Source organism: Citrus sinensis, chromosome 7, assembly GCF_022201045.2.
Source record: "Citrus sinensis cultivar Valencia sweet orange chromosome 7, DVS_A1.0, whole genome shotgun sequence".
NCBI lineage: Eukaryota > Viridiplantae > Streptophyta > Magnoliopsida > Sapindales > Rutaceae > Citrus > Citrus sinensis.
The window spans coordinates 16,122,140-16,146,286 of NC_068562.1; the positions used below are offsets into that span (position 1 = coordinate 16,122,140).

The window sequence follows — 24,147 nt, forward strand, 5'->3', positions numbered from 1 at the left end:
ATCTATTGAAATCTCTTAAAGTCAATTTCTTGCGCTTGTTAGATTTAGTCACTATTCTCCATTTCAAGTTCATTTATGGTAAGTTCAACCATAAATATCACTAAGACTCTTAGGGCGGTGTAAATTTCAAGTTTTTTTTTTCAATTGGACACCTGAATTTGATTTGGGGATAAAAATTAGTTTTTATAATTTTCTAAACTGAATTCTCATAATTTTCTCAACGAGATTATTGTTTCAAAGAAAATTTACAATATCAATATTAATTGTGCAATGGGGTGGGAGTAAAAAGTTTGTATAAAATAATTTATTTAAATTTTAAGTGAATTCCCATTCAAAAGTGGTGTGGAAATAATTCATTCCTCAGTTATATTGTGTAATTGAGTAAAAATAATTTTCTCCCTTACGAAATGCAAGTGAAGTAGATGTCCTTCGAATATTAATGAGAGTAAAAATCTAAACAATGCTTCATAAAATTTAATGTAAATTAGTCCAGTAATAAATTGGTTGTAAACATCAGTAATAGTCGCATGTAATATGAGTTATAATATGAATCATGTGATTATAATATCAGTGTAAAAAAATGAATTAATTTATATTTAAATAATTTCAATTAATAAGGGGTTTTATAAGAAATTTTGAGGGATGTGAAAAGCCCCACTGAAAAATGGATGGGATATTTCCAGCCCACTATTTTTGTAAATCCACTTCACTTCTAGAAAATAATTACAATAAGTTCACAATATTCTTAAAAAATATAAATTAGTAAGAGTTTTGTACAGTTAATCAATTAAATTCTTATATTAATTTTTTTAGGTTCTTTGATCATCTTTGATCATAAATTTTAATTTTATTTTACTATTTTATTGTTATGATATAAAAAGACAAAATTATCCTCATAAAAATGAGTTATTGTATCTAATAATTTAGGTATTTAATTTTGCGACTTATAATTTAATATTTTTAAAAGAAAACTAATTATTATTTCACTACCCTTATGTGTAAATGACATAAATTTGATAGTCTAATAATTTATATGAGAATTGTGCCATAAGGACACTATATTAATTTAATTAAAAAATAATAATCATACTAATAAAGTAGTATTGAAACAATGAGTTTGGTACAAATTAGAAAAATATTGAAGTTAAAGTAAATTCTTGATAATTTTACTTTATAAGGGTAAAATATTCAATTTAAACTTATGTCAAAGCAATTTTTGTAATCAAATATGCTAAAAAAATCTAAGTCACAAGTGAATTAAGATAGATTTAGTTAATTAATTCTCCAAAGTTTTTCTTGATTTGAAATTTTTAAAAATAATGTGCAACTTTTATAATTATTATTTGAAAATTGGGTGAATTTAAAAAAAATGTGGGGTGGAGGTATCAGGGGTTTTTTATTTAAATATACCCCATTTGTCCTTAAATGCCAAATGTATACCCCATTACATACATATACCTCCAAAAAGTGTAAAAAGTCAAAAATAACCTAAAAAAATCATCTATTTACGTTTGCTTTCTCTCATAACTTCTATATAATAACACAACCAAAGTCGAGTATACTCGACTTTTTACCCGACTTAATTAAAAGGAAAATTTTCATTTCAATTTAAGTCGAGTATTCTCAACCAATTACCGAACTTCAATGAAAAGTCAAGAATTTTTGCTGAATGAATATTGGGTAAGGTTAAATTAAAGTCAGGTATTCTCGACTCTTTACTCGACTTACTTGAAAAAATCAAGAATTTTTCAGATAATTTTTTATTTCAATTGAAGTCGAGTATTCTCGACTATTTACCCGACTAACATGAAAAAGTCGAGAATTTATGCTGAATTATTAATTGTGTATGGTTTGGTTGAAGTCGAGTATTCTCGACCATTTACCCGACTTCGAGGAGTTGGGTTTAGTTTTATAAGGATTTAGTTGTGGTTATTTTTGTACTTTCTCTAATTTTTTAGAGTATATATGTGTAAAATTTAAGAGTGTTATAATTTTAGGTATATATTAGGTATTTTGAAGGGAATGGGGTACATCCCACACAATTCTCCCAGGTATCAGCGCTCCTGAAAAATATTTTGAGCTTTTGGATGAATAGGTGAAATTGGACGGGTGGGATGGCATTTGAGTTAAAAGAGATATTTTTATTGGCCGCCCGATAAAAATATTAAAGTGAAAGCATGGGCTGGAGATGCGTTCAGGCTCCACCTTTCAATGGTATTGTATTGCTGATGCCTGCAGAGCCAGATTTGAAAACAAGAAGAATTCTTTAGCAGGCCAAATCAGCCAAAGATGCTAAGCTAGGCTCCTACCTATTATTGTTAAACCAAACTTGTTGAATGTAGTAACTACTCTTCTTCAGCAAAGGCCATGCAGAAGTAGAGATGGCAAAATACCCGCTCGGTCTGGACCCGAATTGTACCCGAGCGTTGTGGGTCGGGTATTACTCGGTCCGAGTATGAAGTCGGGTCGGTCTTCAGCATCACTTAATAAATCCGAAATCCGGATTTTATTAAAAAAATATTATAAAATATATATTATTTTAAATATTTATATTTATTTGACTCATTTATTATACATATATAAAGTTTTAAACACTTAAAATTTATATTTTCATGTCAAATTTTATTGAAATAAATTTAAAACTTATAAAATTACCAAAAAATAAAAAATATATACACATATAATATTAAAAATATAAAATTTGGGTACCCGGATTAAAACCCGGCCCGGACCCGAAGTGGTTGCATCCGGGCAGAGTCCGGTCATTGCAATACCCGGACCCGGCCCGGGATTTTGCCATCCCTATGCAGAAGTGAAGTAATCCAGTTTATTTCAGAAGTTATTAGTCAATTTTGTCACCAGAAAAATTGCTTAAGATAGATCACTCGAGTAAATTTGATTATCGGCAACTACACTAAAAAATAGCAGAGTGTGTTGATCTTTATCAGTTTTTAAATCGATTCATGAACTATGATCATATGTGCGACTGCAAGCACATGAGAATGATAAAAATGCAAACATAATTTATTATTACCAAGGCTTTATGCGAAGTCATATCTTTAGGAGAGCTATACACAGTCGCTGATAATTACCAAGGTGTTATACATTGTCCATCTTTGTTGGTGAGGACAGAGGAAGCAGTCCATAATTCCCCATTCTCCCAATGATCCCCCAACTCGAAGCTCCCATCATCATCAAAATGATAATCAAGATCTGAATCTGCTGACTCAAACAAATTCTCAAAACCATCATCATCATTATTATCGAGTTCATCAACTTCATCGTGGCCACCATCACTACAACATTCATCAATACAATTTCCAAAAATGCTCTGCTTTCTCCTCTCTCGTCTCATCTTTTTCCCCTCCCTAACCAACTCCATCAACTTTTCTTTAATCAACAGAGTTTCGTCTCTCTTTAAAAGCACGCCCTTTTCATCAAATTCTTCCACCAACTGCACAGAGTTTCTTATGCCTTTTGGACTGACATAAAATAACTCTGGGTGTCTCAGTATCATCGCCCTCAAATTGTTTGATAGCCCGAAATCCTTCCTAAAATGAGTCAAATGGTCTATCAAAGTTCGCTTTTCCACCATCATCCCTAACACCTCTCTCACCAATGCACAAGCTCTCTTCTCCGCTTGAAGGGACTCTTTAGGAAATTCTTCAGAAGAGGTGTTGTAAGGACACACATCAGGCAGCTCGCCAAACTTTATCAAAAAGTTCCGATGACGTCTCTTCAAATTCAATCCCTTTCGGAGTTTCAAGTGCCTGAACTTTAGAGGCCTGTCAACAATCAATCCAAGTGATTTCGTTTCAGCACAAGGCATAGGAACCGCCAACTGAGGGTCCCATGACACAAGTTCAAGAGCTCGGCCGTACGAGGTGTCGACCATCTTGAATTTGTCCGGATAGTCATTGCAGAGGCGGGAACGGAAATTAGGCAGCAGGCCAAGATCAGAAGCAAGATGAACCAGCTTCGAAAGCAGCAGCCGGCGATGAGAAGAGAGCATGAGAAGTTTCTGGAGCTTATCCGCCAAAGTATTCGAGATGGCTGATTTGAGACTTATTTCCTGAGCAGCAAGAGCTGCTGCAGCCGGGGTCAAACGGACACACTGTTGATAGCCTGATTTAGTTGCATTCAACGGCGTGGGTGGCATGGGAACTGCAAAAACTTCGAATATCATAGGATAACGATGGATCATTGACCGTATCGACTTAGGCTTGGGGAGCGAAAGATACGACCTGCATTTAGAAAGAATGTGTATTGGGATATAGTGTTTTGGCTTGGAAAGTAATAATGTTTTCAACTTTTGCACAAAACGGGTTCTGTTATGGGTCACTATGTGCTTGTCAAGTGAAGGACTTCGTACAATTTTCGGAGATGCACATGTAACTGAAATAGAGATATTTCTCGACTTCTTACTAGCTTGATGAAAGCTGTAACTGTTTCTGTGTATCAGAGCAGGAGTTGATGAGAAGAAGCTGCAGCGGAAAAAAGTATCATTTTGAGAAGAAACAGAGAGAGACTGTGTCATTTTTCAGCTAGACTTTATCACAAACAGATGGCGTGCAACTCCAAAATCGGCTGACACCCAAACCACGCTGCAACAACGCGCGGGGAAGGGAAAGCCACCGGCGGAGAGAGAAATTGGCTTAACTTTTAAACAGACGAATTTTTTATTTGAAATTCATAGACCGCTGGATTTCTTATGAGGCCATCCAACGGTTGGAACATTTTGCAGTTAAATCTGGCTACCGAAACGCGTGGTGACATATTGATTTTATGGCAAATGTCAACGGTAATTATCAATTGGCTACTTGTACGTTATCTAATTCCAAGTAGAACCCTTTAAATTAGAATATTATAGAAGGCCCCCTTAATTTGACATTGTTGAGATTTGGCGATGTCATTTTTTTTTTTTTTAAATAAGGAAACGTTATGGGGTTGTTTGGTACCCCTCATTAGCTGTCATTGTGTTAGCTAAACATGGGATTGCAATGGCTGCAGCAGGTCATTGCATTGACTAAAGCCTGCTTTTATTTTTTTGAACTTAATAATAATAATAATAATAAATAATAATTTTAATAATAAATAATTTTAATATAATATAATATTAATTTCTATTTTCTTTTATTTTTACATTATAATTATTAATATAAATTAAAAACTTATAATATATTATTCAATAATATTATATTATCTTTTAATTTTTATGATATAAAAAATAGAACTAAATAATGTATTATTTAATTATATTATAATAATTAATATATAAAATTGATAAATATTTAATAAGTTAATGTAAGTAATAATGAATACTTAAAAATATAACATATTATTACATTATTTAATTATATTACAATAATTAATATATTAAAATTAATTATTTTTAAAAATTTTAATATAACTAATAATAAATATTTAAATATGAATAATATTAATTAAAATTAATAGTAATATTAATGATATAAAATATTATTACATATACTACAGAACACTTGGATTATTTAGTACAATTCATTTTGTTAGTGAATATGTTACAATTATCGTATCACTTTATTATTTTGTAACTATCTTCCGGTATGCACAAACTTTTTATTCTATCATTTTAAGATGACTTTTAAACTAAACTTCCGGGTTTTAACTATTTATTTATGTTGTGATGTTATTTAGAGATTATTTAATTAAATTATTTGTTTCAATCTTTATTTTACAGGTTATAAATTTGGAAAATACTGAAAAATAAATGTTATGTTGTCGAAAATTTTAAGGCTATAAGTTTCTATCTTTATGAAAAGATATGATTTTTTTTCATTTATATTAAAAAATAATGTTAAATTTGTAAAATTTTAGACTTCTATATTTAACATATCTCTAAGTACTAATAAATATTATTTTTTAAATATATAATTTAAATTAATCACAAAAAAATTATAGACAGTATAGTGTAGCATCAAACATTGTCCAATATTAATATAGTACAATGCTAATACAGAATAATAAAACACATCTACGTTAAAATAATGGAATACAACATAATGTAATGCAGTGTGCCAAACATGCCCTATGAGAATAATTTTTATACTTGTGTAAAACAAATTTACCCTAAATCAATTACATCTGATATAACAAATGGCATAATTACTCATCAAATTATATTAGTATTAGTAGAACAATAATAATTTTGCGTATGGAAACAAGTCATCATCTTCTGGAGTAATACGCTATATATATAGTGTACCATCATTTCAAATGTTAATATGATATTTTGAGCATTGTGCATACGACTTCTTATCCAAATTATCTCATAGAAATTGAAGTGATGATAAAATATTATTTCATGTAGCCTTGACGCTTATTTTATAATAAATGTTATAGATATAGAATTGTGATTAATAATATAATAACACTCACCATTATCATGGTTAAATCTTTTAATTATTTCCTATTGGCAGCCTAATTTCCTCTTATCAATGTGACCGGGACTAAAACGCTATACCTTCTATTTTTCACACATAATATTGTGGTTGTTATGGATACTATCAAGAGTAATATTACACTTTGCACAATTTGTATCATAAGTGATGAGTCACTTATTGATAAAGGTTGTAAAATTAGCACATTAATAATAAATAATAAAATCAACTAACACATTACACATGACAGTTAATTATGCGTGACACATAACTAATTAATGATACAAATTGTGAATTTGAATTGGGTAAGTATGTTGTATGTTATCAATAATTACCATTGCTCACAATATATACTCGATTTAAATTGAACTCCATTATGATATGTATGATTAGTGATGTCCGTTACTCTTTCAAATGTTCTGTTACCTATATTATATATATTCTCCAATCTCCCATTTCCATATGATGGAGAGTCAATTTTACTTATTTTGTGCAATTCATGATTGTATAAGTAATGTACTTCTTTTAAAATGTAGGGTTTTTCAGGGGATTAGGATCATGTCCTTATTTAAACTTTATTGAAATTTTAAAATTCACCTGTCATTTGTCTTTTGATGGTAAAATTTGACTTTTTTATTTTTTTTATGTGTAAGATTTAACTACTTTAATTTTTATTTATTAACTATTAATCAGTACTTGAATTATAGTATATGATTAGATCATAAGAGAATTTTAATCTTTTCTGAAGATTTAAAATGAGTAATCTTTCTTATTGGTTCCAAAATAAGTTGGAATTAAATAATTTGGAGTAGACAAAGTTAATGTTTTAGTGCAAATGGAGAATACATATAATTTATAAACTAAGCTGTATACAGTCCAAATATATTTTTTCATTTTTAAAACTTAGTTTAACTATTAAGATAATTTTTATATAATGAAACAATAAAAATACATTTTTGGAAATTGATTTCCGAATATGTTACTCATTGTTAATTAAAAAATAATGTCTTCAACTAATTATAATGATTAATGATAAATAGCATAACTCTGTAGTGATTCTTTGATGAATTTGTATAAATTAGTACTGATTTAAATTGCAAAATAATAATTTTTTAATAAAAACATAATTATCTCAGTGAAAGAGTATGAGCATTGTTGATTATTCTTGACAAATTGATAACTAGTCACCAGTAGCGGCTCGATCTCTAGGCAACTTAGGCGATTACCTAGGGCCCCGCTTTACATGAAGATCCCACGAGATAATTATTTTGTATATAAAAGGGGAAAATAGATTTAAAAGTCATTATTATTCATTTAATTTATTATTATTTTGTAATTATCTTTTCCTAAATAAACTATCAAATTCCTATAAAGTTTTTTTAATGTAGTACTTAGTAGTTTTAGTTTCTACAAAACCGATAAATTAATAGTTTCAATTCTACAAATTCTCTATTTCATTGTTAGAATTAATATATTATATTTTAAAAGTTTTATATTCATTTTAAACCTCTATAAAAGCCCCACATTTTATTACTTATCCATTAAATTTTTCCTCCAACAATCAAGATATGATTTGTTCTTGGTGTTTGAGAGAAAGAAAGAGAGAGAAGGAAAAAAATCCTGCTTCCTCTACTTTCCACTCAAGAAGAAAAAGAAAAAATCTAATAGTTTTCTCTATTCTCTATGACTATTGGTCATTACTCAAATCCTCAAACAATTAATATAAATATAATTTATGATTTCATCTCAAATTTCAGATTTTATCTTTTTATTATTCGCTTAATCAGTTGTGTTATTTATTTATTCTTATTTCTTTTTAATATATTCTTTTATTCATCTACTTTTTTTTGTGTACTTGTTTTATCTATTTTGAAATAAAACTATATCGAAAAACTTTAAAGAATAGAAGAGTAGAAAAATTAGTTTAATTTAGAAAATGAGTAGTAAAAAAGATATAATTTGAGTTAAAAAAATAAGTGGAAATATTATAATTGAATTAAAATTTAATGGATTAGCAACAATAGAATAGAATTTTATTTAATAATTTTAAATTTTAGAGTGTTTAAAGAATTGATTTTCAATAAATAATATATATATATATATAATCTTAAATTAAAAAAAAATAATAATTAAAATCATTTGTAGAAGGCCCCAAATATGGTTGAGCCGGCCTTGCCAGTCACCTAAAACAAAAATATTAAAATATATTTAAAATTATCTATTGGCTCGGTGATCGTTTGGTTTAAGGGGAAAAAAAATTCAGCATTTATGTTAACTTTCCAAAAGATATTAATGTTCTAATACAAATATATATATATATATATATATATTTCTCGATTACGTGTAAGAATGGATTTTTTTTTTTTAATTTGAATTGCATTTATAGTATTGTATGCATTCATTAAAGAGAAATTAATGACGGACTACTAAAATTGGATTCAGGTATATGCTACTTTGCTAATCTTAAAATTTTTCATGGTTCATGGAATAATTGTAAAATAAATAAACAATTTGTGTTATCACAACCATTTGAAAAAAAAAAATTAAGTGTAACAATTGCATGTGTATCTGTTAAAAGATTAATTTTGGTTGAAGCCAAAGAAATTATTCTTAAATAGGACTGCTAAAAAATTTTATACGAATTGAAGAACAAACTTTATTCTTGAACTGATTTCTTCTAAAGATAAATAAGTACAATTAACTTAAATAACAAAATGAGCATTAATATGTCCAAATATCAAAAGTTCAAGTATATATATAATTAAGTTCAAGAAAATCTAATGAAATAATTAAGATAGAGAAAAAAAAAATTTTTACTACGGACTCATAATGTTGAACAAGTAAAAGATTTAAGGGTTTTAACAACGAGTTTTTAAAATTTTGATGGCTGTTGATATTTACAACAATAGAAAGGGTCATACATAATTATCCTTAATATAATGGGTGGTGATATCTCCATCTCATAATTTTGTAAACCCGTCCATTTTCAAAACATAATTACAAACAATTACACAATATTTTAAAAAATTCAAATAAGGAAAAATTTTGGGGAATTAATTAATTTATCTTAATTTACTTTTTTGTGACTTAGATTCTTTTATTATATTTGATTATAAAGATTACTTTAACATAAACTTAAATTGATTATTTTACCCTTATAAGGTAAAAATGTCAAGAATTCACTTCAATTGTTTTCTAATTCTATACCAAACTCATTATTTCAAATACTACTTTACTAGTATGATTATTAAAATTTAAATAAACTAACTTAGGGTCTTTATGGTACGATATTCATGTAAATTATTTGGCAATCAAATTAATGTCATTTACATATAAGGATGAAAATAATAACCAGATTTCATTTAAAAATATTATTTTATAACTCACAAAATTAAATACATAAATTATTAGATAGAATAACTCATGATTATTAGGGCAATTTAGTCATTTTATATAATAATAATAAAATAGTAAAATAAAACTTATATTAAATTTCATGATAAAATATGGTCAAAGAAACTTAAAAGAAAAAAAATTAATAGAATGATTAAATTGATTAATTGTACAAATTTTTTTATTAATTTGTATTTTTTAAAAATATTGTGAGGTCGCTGTAATTTTTTTTTAAATGAGTGGATTTACAAAAATAGTAGGGTGAAAATATCCCCACCATAATATAATTTACTAATTGTTTAAAGAGACCAGTGATCTTGGATTCAGATTTTGTACAGGTCAAGTTTATTTATTTATTTTTACAAGAGTCATTGAAAAATAAACAATGTTGCATAAATTGAATGGGAGTGGCCAAGATAATAATTTTTTTTAAATTTTATTGAAGAGTGATGTCATAATTAGAAGAAAAACAATAAAACATTAACTGATATAATAAACATAGAATATCTATAAGATTAAAAAAGATAGATATTAAATTTATAAATTATGTTAATAATTCACTCATGAATACTCAATTTTTGGAAGTTTGCAGATAACTTATAAGTTCTATGTTTGTCTTTAACTTCTTTTTTAATCATAATACATTTAAATAGAGAAATTTTACAAAAGTAACCCTAAAAATTTTCAACTTTTGAATTTGATTCCCCAAACTTTTTCTTATCATAACTAGCCAAATAATTTTTTTTGGCCCCAAATTACCCTCCACATTTCATTCGGTCAACTTGCTCTAGCCACACCCCAAACTTTTATCTATTGAACGACGAATGACGAATGACAAACGGTGACTGCAATGATGAACGATGACGACACCGGCGAACTAAAATCCAATTGAATCCACTGTAATCTATATGAATCCAAAATGAATCCAACAAATTGAAAAGAGCCCAAACCCTAGGTAAGCTAACTTCATCATTTTTTAAAAATGATTTGAATGAATTTGATTGGAATTGTAGATAATTATAGGTTGTTAGAGGGATATAATGAAACAAAATTTAGTCAAAATGATGGGCTATAGCTATTACATATCAGGTGTTTGATGAAATTCATCTTAGATAGTTTGTATTTAGTTTTTGTATAATCCAAGTGCGACGGGGTGTTTGTTGAGTTGTGTGGTGTGTTTTTTGTACACTAAGTGCAACGGAGAGTGAATTTGGTGATCGATGAAAGAACACAACACTTGCCTATCGCAAGCATATCATGCACACTTTGCACCTTATGGACCGGGTCCTGTCGGACAAAATGTAAGTCTTTTTTTTTTTTTGGTTCTTGTTAATGTTATTAATACTAAGATTTGATATATAACTCTAATTTTCTTGCTAATTATTAATTATAATTCTATTGGTTAGATGCGATTATTTATTTTTCAAGTATGATAAATTTTTTTCTTTTTAGAGATGTAAGATTTATTTTTCAGTGGGATTTCGCTAATTTTTTTTTTATATATATATTGTTATACAGTACTGTTACTGATATTACATCAGGTATTACAATTAATATTTATAAACAGATTCTACAATTGAGACCTTCTTCATGGCATGTACTCCTCTGAAGCGTTGCCAAGATTCTTTAAACCCTCTCAAATATTCAAGAACTGTCCACTCCACTAACATACATCAGGTATTACAATTAATATTTACAAACATATTCTACAATTGGGACATTCTTCATGGCATGTACTCTTCTGAAGCGCTGCCCAGATTCTTTAAACCCTCTCAAAAATTCGAGAACTATCCACTCCACTCACATTTCGTGTGGGATAGACTGACTTCACTCAATTATTTAATAATTGAAGGAGGATTGTAGATAACCCCCATAAATGTTTTTATGGAGAGTCGAACCTTTGCACTCAACATTGTAAGTGCAAGAGTTCTCCCACTGGACCAAAGGCCCATTGGGAGGATTTTACTAATTCAAAACTAATGATTGTGATCAAATCCAATCATTGGGTGGTTTGAATTTTGATATGATTTGATTCATACAAAAAAAAAACTTCGTAAAATTTAAAAATAAGGAAATGTATTAATGAGAACTAAATAATAAATAAGTGTATTGATGAAAACATATATCCCAAGAGTTTGACTGAATAGTTTTTTAGCTGCTTTCTCATATACTCTTATGAATTGATCAGCCCTATTGTGCCCGCAATAGGCACATAACATCAAATTCACCATGTTATATAGTGAAAGTGAATGGTAACTATGTAAGTATTAAAGTTTTTTAAAAGAAAGTTAACTGAGGTGTTGTGACTTTAATTAATGGTTAATTTAGGTTAGAAGCAATATTTGTTAGGGGTGTTCGCGGATCGGATTTTATAGATTAGACATCAATTCATATCCGATTCACAATTTTACGGATTATAATTTTTCAATCTAATCTAACTTGTATCAGATACATGGTAAAATCTAAAATAGCAAAACATAATTCTCCCGAACCGACGATTAAACCGGGCATGATGAAGGTACTTTATGACGATCACTTCCTCAGGCGTATCATGAGTATGTGTAAACTAGACACAGTTGTAAAAGCCATCTAGGAAAAATTAACAAAACGACATTTGAAACTATTCAAGCAAGACATATTTGGCCATTTCTTGGAATGCTGAAGCTTTCCCTTGAGTAACGTAATTGTGCATAATGTGTTACTTAGGCAAGTGGGTCATGGAGAAAGCAACAAAAAAGATCAATTGTGGTTTTAAATTGGTGAGCATTTGATATGCTTATTCGTTGGAAAGTGGTGTCTTGTTACGGGACTTTCCTATAGTCAAGATGGTGTACCAAAAAAGAAAAAAACAATGTTGCTTAACAAGTATTTTGGTGGTTTGTTTCGCAAGATGAACATTGTTTAGTTCGAGTTAAAATTTGCGGACTTAGATTTCGAGGCTGTGGATGACACTGATGCGTTAAAGATCCCATTGTATTACTTTACAAGCAAAGTACTAAATGAAAGAAAAAATCATTGTCAAATCAATTCTGGTTGCTTAATGAAGCAGATGAGTTAGATCACTTTCAAAATCGTCTGTGGGGTCGGTTGTCGTGGGAAATGATATATGAAAGTCTTGCTCGGAAAATCCCAAGTATAAAATTGAAAAATACAATGTTTATTGCTATACCTCTATAGTTCAAGTATGTTGAGAAATTTTTTTGGATTGCTTAGTTTTGTAACAATGAATATTTAATGAAACGTTTTGTGACTTTATAACTTTACTTGTTGCAGGCTTGGATTTTTAAAATGATCGAAGGGCTGCCATTAGAGTGGGTCATGAAAATTAAAAAGAAGATTTCCATTACTTCTTCTAAAATAAACTTTGCTGAAATGTATTCATATCTTAATGACAATTCTCGTCTTGTAAGTAACATATATGTATGTATGTATATAACTACTTTTCATATTACTAATATTAGATGATTACACAAACTTAAAATTTGGGATATTTTATGGTAGGGAAATATTTTACAAACCATTAAGCCAGATGCAAAGGAGAAAACCAAAATATATTGGAAGATGATAACTCTATGAAATGAGAGTTATCATGAGACTTTTAGATTTAAATCAAGACTACTTAGAGAGTAATTGATGCGTTTTAGTGCACTTTAATGTTAGTTTGCATTACATTTATTTTAGTGTGAGTTTGACAAAGTTTATATGATTCTTGAATTATTATATACCTAAAACATATGATTAATTGTAGCTAATTGGAAACTTGCATTTTATGTAAAGGATGATGTTGTAATGGACTTATAAAGGACAAACGAGCATGGCTATAGAAGAATTGGAATAAGTCTGGAATAATAAAGATACTGTAGCTATTGCTGTAGCAACCATTGCTGTAGCAACTCTCAAGCATTGACAGAAAATCCGGGCAAAATATTCAGAATATTGCGATTTGCAGTTTCCTAATTTGAAGATGCGCGCCCTAAAAGTTTTCAATTACCCTAATTTGTGATTATAAAAGGAGGTGTACATGAAAAGAAAGAGGCCATCAATTAAGATAAAAACAGAAAAGAAACAACAAAGTAGTAGAATTCCTGATTGAGACTCAAGGCTGCACCAGTAGAAGAAATTGTAGAAGAGATTGGAATTCGTTCTTTCTCTTTATTTTCTTGTTCATTTGTCATTTATTGATCATTGAAGATGTATTCGATGGCTAGAACTTGGTTGTTTCAATACCTTTCGTAAATTATAAACTAAATTTATTTGTAGTTGAGTGTTAAACTGACTTAATGATTAATTGACTGAATATAGATGTTGCTGCATGTTTGCTATATCATTTTATTTTTTTAGTATTTATTTACAGTCATTATTTCGGCTGACCACCTATTTAATGGCATAAGTTAGAAAAAAAGCCACAAAAGGGCCGATTCTAGTGGAACATATCAGAGCAATAGGAAATATACGTTCAAGCTTGTTAAGTATTATGATAATTCTTTTTTCAAGAACGTCCAAATCAGGTACAGTAACCGTCTTTGCACACAGTTGCCAAAAAAAGTCGCAAAATGCTATAACTGTTGGGCAAACTTCTTTTAGTAAATAAAGTCGTATTTTTATTGGATGTAGTCGTTCTAATAATACATGACAATCATGACTCTTTAAGCTCGATAACTTATCATCATTAACACTCACACACTTGGCAATATTAGATGCATATCCATATGGAAATTTAACGGACTTTAAGAATCGACAGAACTTAATCTTTTCAAATGAAATTAAAGTATAACATGCATGGGGCTTCAAGAGTATATTGCCTTGATGTATTAGATACAACTCCTTTCTAATGTTTATATCTTGTAAATCTAATCTAACTTTAACAATGTCTTTTGTTTTACCATCAATATCTAACAATGTTCCAACAAGACTTTCACATATATTCTTCTCAATATGCATCACATCAAGATTATGATGAAGTTTCAAAGAAGACCAATACTTTAGCTCGAAGAATATACTTTTCTTTGTCCAATTTAACTCTTCTGGTTTTCATTTCCTATTCCTATCTTTATTATTAAGATGCTTCCCAGGCTTATATTCAACTAGCACGTCAAGTTGCTTTAAAATACCATGCTCTGAGTATTCCTTTAGAGCAGGATCCTTTTCTGGCTTACCTTTATGTAATCTTCTATTCCGCCATCTATGACTACTTGATAAGAATCAATGATATCCAATATAACATATTTTACTATACAAAAGCTCTGAAGATGTTTGTTCATTGCAAATAGGACAAGCTTTATAACCTTTTGTGCTCTACCAGATAAATTTCCATATACAGGAAAATCATTGATTGTCCACAAAACTGCTACATGTAGTTTAAAGCTACTTTGAGTTGAAGCATCATAATTCTCCACTCCAACATTCCATAATTCATTTAATTCATCAATTAAAGGTCTTAGGAACACATCAATGTCCTTCCTTGGTGCATTTGGTCCAGGAATAAGCAATGACATAAACAAAAATTGTTGTTTCATACACTTCTATGGAGGAAAATTATAAGGTACAAGCATCACAAGCCATATACTATATGAATTGTACATATTGGCAAGAGGATTAAATCCATCACTAGAAAGGCCCAACCTAACATTACGTGGATCCTATGCAAACCAAGGATATGACTTATCGAAATCTTTCCAAGCTTCACCATCAGCAGGATGTCTTAAAATGTCTTCCTCACCAATACATTTTTCTTGGTGCCATTTCATTTCTTTTGTAGCGTATCGTGATATAAATAGTCGTTGTAATCGAGGTTTTAAAGGAAAACAACATAACATCTTTTGAGGGACTTTTTTCCCTTTACCAACGTTAGATTTGTATCGCGATTTACCACACACAGTACACTTATTACATGACTCATTTTCTTTCCAAAACACATATCAATCATACTTACAAGCATGGATAATTTCATATCCTAAACTTAAATCCTTCAACATTCTTTTTTCCTCATAAGATGAATTTGGCAAGGCTTCTTTTAGTAAGTCAAAAATCAAATCTAATGATTTGTTACTCCATTTATTAAGAACCTTTAAATGCAGTAACTTCACAGTAAAGTTCAATGAAGACAACTGTTGGGTATAAATTCAAATGCTATTAGTGTCAATATGCAAGTGTACACAACAAGTAATAAAGTGATGAGTATTCAAGATCGTCTCCACAGGGATTGATATTATCAGACTTGCTACAGCAATCTTAACAATGCAAATTTTGTGCTAAATTAAAATAAAATAATTAATGAAACTAATATACTAATTAAAATAGAAACGTAATAAATAAAATGCAACAAAGTAAATTATCACGTCAAACTCATGGATAAAACCAATGATAATATAGAGTAGTTGAGTGAATAAACTCTCTTAATGGTTTTGACTATTTTTCTAATGTTCGGCTCGGTTGCTGCAGCATTAGCTACAGCACTGGGCAGAATCCTTATGTATCCTCAGCCATCACATGTTGGATATCTCATATCTATATGCAACCTAACAATGATAAGTTGTTATGCCAACATAAAATATAGAATTACATGCTTAGGTTCTATTTACCCTACAAGGTGAAACCCTATGTCTAGTTCATCACTAATTTTAGATTAATTATGATCTTTTTGGGATAAGTTAAACTCAATCCAGAAAACCCAATCTAAAACCAAGTATTGCTCTGATATGTTCTACTAAGATAGGCCCTTTTGCGGCTCTCTCCTAACTTTTATTATTAAATGGGTGATCAACTGAAATAATGAATAAAAATAAATACTATCAAAACAAACTGCTACAGCAAACATGCAGCAACACATATATTCAGTCAATAAACCATAAAAATTGTTTATCACTCAACCACAAATAAATTTAGTTCATGGTTTGCAAAAGAAAAATAAAGAACAAAGTTTCAGCCATGAAACACATCTCTATGAATAAATAGCAAACAAAAAAACTAGAGAAGGATAAGGAGGATTGAGCTCCCAATTGATCTTTGCAATTTTTCCTCTTGTGCAGCCCTTAATCTCTCTCTTGAATCTTGTTTTTCTTTTGTTTCTTTGTGTTTTTCTTCTTGGGTGATGGCTCCCCCATTTCCTTATGATGTGTGCTTCTTTTATAGCTAAACATTAGGGTAAATGGAAGCCTAGGGAGCGTATAAGTCAGATTAGGAAACTGCAGATCGTAATTCTGCAAGTATCCTGCGTAGAATTGTTCCAGGATTGCTACAGCAATACCTACAGCAACTGCATTGTTCCAGATTTGTTTCAATTTTTTTGTAACCAAGTTCTTTTCCATCTTTTGCAAGCCTATTGCATCAGCATTCCTTTCTTGAAATTTGAGCTTCCGAACACATACAATTATGCACACAATCCAAGCACAAATGATTCTAAATTAAAAAAAAATTTACAAAATTTATTAAAAGTAAACTAAAATGAATGTTTATGCAAAATATAACAAAATACAATAAAAATACATCATTTACTCTCTAAGTAATATTGATTTAAGTCTAAAAGTGTCATGATAACTCTCATTTCATAGAGTTATCAACAACCTAGCTCTTGGAAATAACATTTGCTTAGCTTCACTTAATAAACTAAGAAGCCCATTAATTTTCACCTCTTCAATAGTAGGTGAAGATGTAATATTCCCTAAGTTAGATTCCTTTGTGTGTATTTCTGGATCATATACATCATGAAATATATCATACATCTCACCATTTCCTTCAATATTATTAATATTTTCATCCTCAGCAATATTAGTTCCCATCCTTATTACATTTGATCTACTGCTGGAACCTGATTCATAATCTTCCCTATAAAAAACCCATCTCTGATAACTAAATGAAATACTTGGCCTATACAAATAATCTTTAACTACATCTAAAGGCTGAACAAAAGCTTTTGACATTTTCGACGTGGGCAACTAACTTAATTATTTTTATCCACACATTTGTTTTCAATCTCAATAAATGAGCTAACACCAGCAATACACTCTTTAGAAAGTCTATTTTTGATATGCATCCATATTTTATCCAGTAGAAAGAATAAAATGAAGTGAGTATCAATTATAGAACCATGAACTTGTTCTTTTAATTAATTGTAAGTATGAACTCAACTTAGACACTTTGTCGCAACACCTGCACAAGGGAAAAAAAAATAAAAGCTATTAAAAAGATCTATATAGTCATATTAACAAAAAGAAGCCAAATGTGGACTAGAATGGTATGGGATTTAACAATCCCACTCACATCTTAATAATGTTACATGCATTCATTTAAAAAATTAGAAAATGAAGTAGATTCATTGATAGAAAGCCTGCAATCAAATGATTTTTGTAATAATTTATTAAGTCTTTATCTTATAATATACACAAAAAATGGACGAAAAGAACGTAAAATTCAATTTTAACTTGGACACTTATCTCAACACATGTATGAGCAAACAATATAATAAAAAGAATTAAATACAAAAATATATGAGTAGATGCTTGAATTGTTTATAGTTTTGCAAGGAAAACAATAAGAAGAATGAATTTAGAGTCTTACACATGATGTAGATACTTGATTATCTTGTTTATATTTTTGCAAGTTTGAATGAAGAAAAAATTATATCATTTTCTCCTTTTAAACTTATCTTTCAGACTTTTACAAAGATGGACAAAAAAAAAGGCAGAGACTTAAAAAATTTCAACAAAGAAAACTTCTTTTCTCCAAAGGGGGAGGGGTGCACGGTAGGTTCAATAATATTAAATAACAACCCAACAATGCCAAAAAAAAAATTATTAAGCGTTTAAACTAATATATCTAGTTTGAAAAATGAAACACAATTTAAGATTGGGTTTCCCAATTCTATCTAATTTAATTAATTTGAACAAAGACCTATTTCTTCTTCACTTCTACAGTATCTTAATTGCTAAATAAAGATTAGATAAAACAAAAAGAACTCATCGCCCATAACAATGAAATCCTATGTCAATAGGATAAAAAAGAGAAAAACAAACATGACTCGCCTTAATTATGCATGAACCATCGACCAAGTAATTATTGTTCTCTGCAATAACAAACAAAAAAGGCACAACAACTAAGAAAAAATGTACCAAAAAAATAAAGTAATTGAAGAATTTATAAATAAGGATTTGGAATTGGAATGAGGAGCAAATATGAAATTGGCACCGAGATAGAAAGAAGGATTTGTGGTGGCTTTAGATGATGAGGGAGGATTCAGAGATGGATTGAAGGGTTTATCGTGACTTGGGAGGAAAGACTACTCGGCAATTTGTGAGAAATTCTAGTGAAATTTAGGTTTTGAAAAAAATTGGTAAAGTTTTGGCATAATAAATTACTGTTTTTATTATTTAGGCATCTATTGACAATTAAACACAGCCGGTTAGCTACTAGCATGCATTCGGCTAGCCTCTAACTCTCTAGAGTTAAAAGCCAGAAATGCATCACAGGCGGTTGGCCGCTTAAAATAATCGGTTGACTGCTAACTCTCTGGAATCAATATTCCACAACTGTTGTGAAGCCAGTTAGCCGCTTGAAGGTTAGCAATTAGCTGCTAACTTTCTAGAGTTGATTCACAGTTATATAGCTTTTTAGGCCAACATGTTAGTATTAATTAGTCCAACTAATTATTTAAGTAACACAATCAAAGATTATTTCTTATTAGTCTAATGCATTATATATCCTATTAGCCTAACGTATTATTTAAGTAACACAATCTAAGGTTACCATTTATTAGAAATATATTATGAATATGTTATAAATAACTTATAAAAGTATAAAAATTTATTTATCTAAAAATTTTAGACAATATTTATGCCATCAAAATATTATATTATTTTCTGAAATTCTTTGTAACACTACTTTCCTAATAGTAAATTTGTTGTAGTTATTAAAAAATAAACATATTTAATATTAACAAAAAGCATGAATAAATTTAAAATTATGAACCAAGTACATTTTGGCTACAATTTTTTTTTTTGGCTAAAGCATTGTACAACAATGCATTTTTATTTTTATTTTTGTGACCAATATTTTGTGGCTGTATGCAACACATATAGCCACGATTTGATTTCATGGCCAATAAAACTATTTCGAAACAAAAGTCTTCATGGCTAAAAGCAATATATATAGCCACGAAGTTATTTCGTGGCCTATGACATTTTTTTTGTTGACAAATATTTTGTGGTGAAAACTATAATCTTTAGTCACAAACGTTTATGACTAATATTGTGGCTAACTGTAAGGCGCGAAATTTCTCAATGCGCGTGTAAACTTTTAGAAACAAACTTTATATTTATGGCAAAAAAATGATATTTAGTCACAAATGATTTGTGGCAAATGGATAACTTTAATATTTATAATTTCACTCACAAAATTTAGCTATGATATAGTATTTTCATGGCAAAATGTCATTATAGGCCACAAAATTTGCTTCGTGGGTAAAACAATCATGGCAAAAGGATCATTTTCTTGTCGTAGATCTTTCGCTAAATGTGGTGTCGAGTATACGATGTGCCAAATGACAACAATCCTTTTGTCGATAACGTGGCAAGACTGTCCACTAAATAACTTAGATGCTCTCCCTATCAACACTGAGTCAAGATGACCCACAAATACTAGAGGGGTGTCTCTTTCTAATAAATATGTTGTAAATTGCTCATTGTGCTAGATAATAACAATATTTCACTAGAGAGCTGATATATCGTTCAAAATTTGGACAAGATACACTGTATGTCGACAACAAGTGAAAAAAATAACATAAATTAGAGAGGAAAAGAAAATAAACTTACTAAATTAAGTCATGGATCATGTTAAGGCTTCACCTTCAACCTAAGTTAGAAATTAAGTTAGTCACTCATATTTTGAACTAAGGGTAAAATAGTATAATTTTATTAAAATATGTAGATAATACAATATGAGAGAATTACAGGAAATAGAGCTCACATTTGGATTTAAAGTTGTCAAATTAAGGAGACAGTTCCCTATTTATAGATACAATGAGTAAATCATAGCCATCAAATTAAAATAATTCAGACGATCAAGATTGTATTACCTGGCAATATCTGATTGGTTCGAACACATCATCAGGTTTAATAATATGCTACAACATTATTAGTCAACGCCACATCATCATTTTTCGATCCAATAGGACACTGCTATGTCATCGATCAATGCTACATCTGTATTTTTTAGCCCACTATGATCTTGCCACATCATCAATTAATGCCATGTCAGCAATGCCTCATCAATTGGTCAATGCCATCTCAACTGATCAATGCGATATCAACTAGGCCCCACTAAAATTCTAAAATTATAATTTTGTCTTTTATGTCATTCCTAAAATTTTCAGCTGTTCTAAACTAAAAAATACAATCCATTTTACTATCTAACTTTTTTGTTAATCGTGAAATGATTAAAATATCATTGAAATATATAAAATATTTAAATTATAACAAAACATACATAATCAAATTTTAAAGATTTCAATACATAAAAGTAGAAATGTTAGAGATTCTTGGAGTGCAAAATAATGATTTTACCTATTTTAAATATGCATTCTCCAACACACAACAATGGTGGGAAGACATCATGTCGAAACGATCCATGAACGTCAATGTGGTGTGTATTGCTACACAATCCAATGGACTTTAATTTTTTAAACGATTTTAGACATAACAAGAATGATAAATTTAATATGCAGACATTCATTCCTGTGAATCTGGGTGGCAATCATTGGATACTGGCCCAAGCAAACCTTTGCACTAAGAAAGTGTGGATTTATAACTCGTTAATGACATTTTGTGACGAAAAAAAAACGTACTTAAGTCAACTCAAGCCACTTGAAGTCATCTTTCCTCGATGGCTAGAAGATGTTGGATTTACGACATCCAACATGAGTTGTAAAGTGCTGACCCTTAGAAGATAAAGGTAGTTAAGGATGTGTCACAACAAGAGTTTGGAAGTGGCGATTGTAACTTTTTTTTGTTGAAGTTTACAATGAATTTAATGTTTGAGCTTAGACTTGATTTTAGTAGTAGCCACAGGCAATAGTTTAGGAGGAAGACTATTATGGATATATTTAATGGCGATATTGGATTGTATGCCATTATAGTTATTCAAATGTTGATTTATGCATATTTTTATTATGAATGTACTGAAGTAGATACAATTTTTTGCTCTATTGATGTGTTTAACCATAAGTAATCTTGGACTTATTTTAATAATTAGTATGCAATAATAAATAAAATAAAATAGTTCATTATTTATAATTGTACAACATACAAAAACTAAGGGTTCAAAATACATAATTACTTGGAATAATACAACTAGTTTGGATTCGACGTAATGAGATTCTTACATCTCTTACGGTTATGGGTCGGCTCGTTGCACCACCCACATTTCACAGTCCTCTAGTTTACATACTCACCAATAGAAGCTATTTTGAGCTTTGAACGAATACCATGTAGTAGTGCTTCTACCGGTGGGTTAACCTTCATTTTTCAGATTTCTGCTGGAGCTTCCTAATCTGTCATGCTGCCAACCAGCTCTGCTGGTTGTCTATATGCGATCACCAATGATTCCTTATTGTAAAAATATGAACAAATGCTTATGTAACTCAAACAGTCAAAAAATCAGCAATTGCATGCACACAGATAAGCTGATCAAGTTGGAATACTCTACAGGAGCAAGTCTTATTATGTATGCATCTGATTGACACTCATTTAATAAGTCAGAGAGGAAAGTTTCATGTACAGTGTTGATTAATACGCTCATTATTCCTAAGTTATCTTAATGCTTCCCTAATAAATTTTATATTAAAATTAATTTGCAGTATCTTAATTTTTATATTGTAAATATTTCAAGAATAACGAGAAAATTGGAACTGAAGGTGGAAAACAAAGAAAAATTGCTAGAGCCATTTGGAATGCATTATTGAAGAGATGTAATTAATAAAAAATTAAAAAAAGAAAGTAAGTAAACAGGCTCATGATAGTTAGGTGACCATTTTCCCACTTAAGTATAATGCATTTCCATGTATATATATATATATATATATTATAAAAACATAAAATAAAAAATAATAAAATAAAAGAAGATGGCATGATCAGTTGCCTATAAAAGGTAAGAATACGAAGACAGACAATGGAGGAGAAAAGAAAGGAAGTTGAGATTGAGGCTTAGGAAAAAAATTTCTATTGTGTAGTTCATTCTCTTGTAGTATATTTAAGAAGTCTGTTAAGTAAAATGAGTGTTTTGTTTTTCAATATGAGTGGTTAATTTTCTAAGTTGAGGTGAAAGGTGAAGCTCAATGGTTCAAATCATTAAATTAATTACTCTCTCAAGTGAGTTTTAAAGTTTATTTTATTAGTTTGTGTTTTTCTTTTTTTACTGGTTTCTTTAATATCATGTTAATTTATAAATCTAGATCTCCTTGGATTTATATAGTATTTTGACATAATGTCGACACGCTAATATAGTTGTGGTATATTAGGTATATGATCTCATATTTATCTATATTAATGTTTAGTTAAGAATTAAATGGCATAATAATTAACTGGCATAATAATTAACTGGCAAATAAAATACAAAATACAAATATGAGAGAGTGTTATGACCATAATTTGAAACATGAGAGTGGATCTCAACCTTAACACTTTTGAGTTTTGTCATCAACTATCCATTCCTTAATACCACCACCAAAACCATGAAATTGATACTGAGGCACAAGACAAATGGTCATTCTTTTGGCCAAAATTCTCATCTCGGCGATTATTTCATCTGCCCACGTTGTTAGATGAGTACTTATCGATTCAACCATAATTTTTCTATCATAAAACCATTGATAGGATGTTTTTCTAAAGTGATCAACAAGATTAACAATAGGAAATTATCGTGGTTCCCTCATGAAAGAATTTACACTCTCCACGATGTTGGTGCTAAGTATATTGTACCACCTACCTTCGAACTCAGACCTTATCCATTTACACGTACCCACATTATTTTTTAAGTAATCAGTTGCACCCGAGTGGAGCATCCACAACCCTATAAGTCATTTTTTAAATTCTTTGTGTCCATATGTCCAACCCCTCAAGTTGTTCCCTCAAGACCTTGGTTTGGAATTCGAGGAGATGTGGTAAGAAATATATGAAGGCATCCATAGTTGACCACATCAAAGGCCATAGGTAACATAACCTTGACCACTTCATCATTAAATATATCCATAGATAGTGAACATGCATGATAGATTATGTTATTAGACCTCAAAGTTGTCTTCATCGTGATATTATATTCATTAAGATTTATCTGCAAAACATCATAC

General features: G+C 29.7%; 1 protein-coding gene across 1 annotated transcript; it reads right to left on the reverse strand.

Annotated features, from left to right (window-relative positions):
• Positions 1 to 3,003: 3,003 nt before the first annotated feature.
• LOC102628498 (protein WHAT'S THIS FACTOR 1 homolog, chloroplastic) lies at positions 3,004 to 4,707 on the reverse strand. The gene has a single exon (XM_006491966.4). The coding sequence runs from the start codon at positions 4,535 to 4,537 to the stop codon at positions 3,089 to 3,091; it is 1,449 nt and encodes a 482-aa protein (XP_006492029.2). The 5' UTR covers positions 4,538 to 4,707; the 3' UTR covers positions 3,004 to 3,088.
• Positions 4,708 to 24,147: the final 19,440 nt, after the last annotated feature.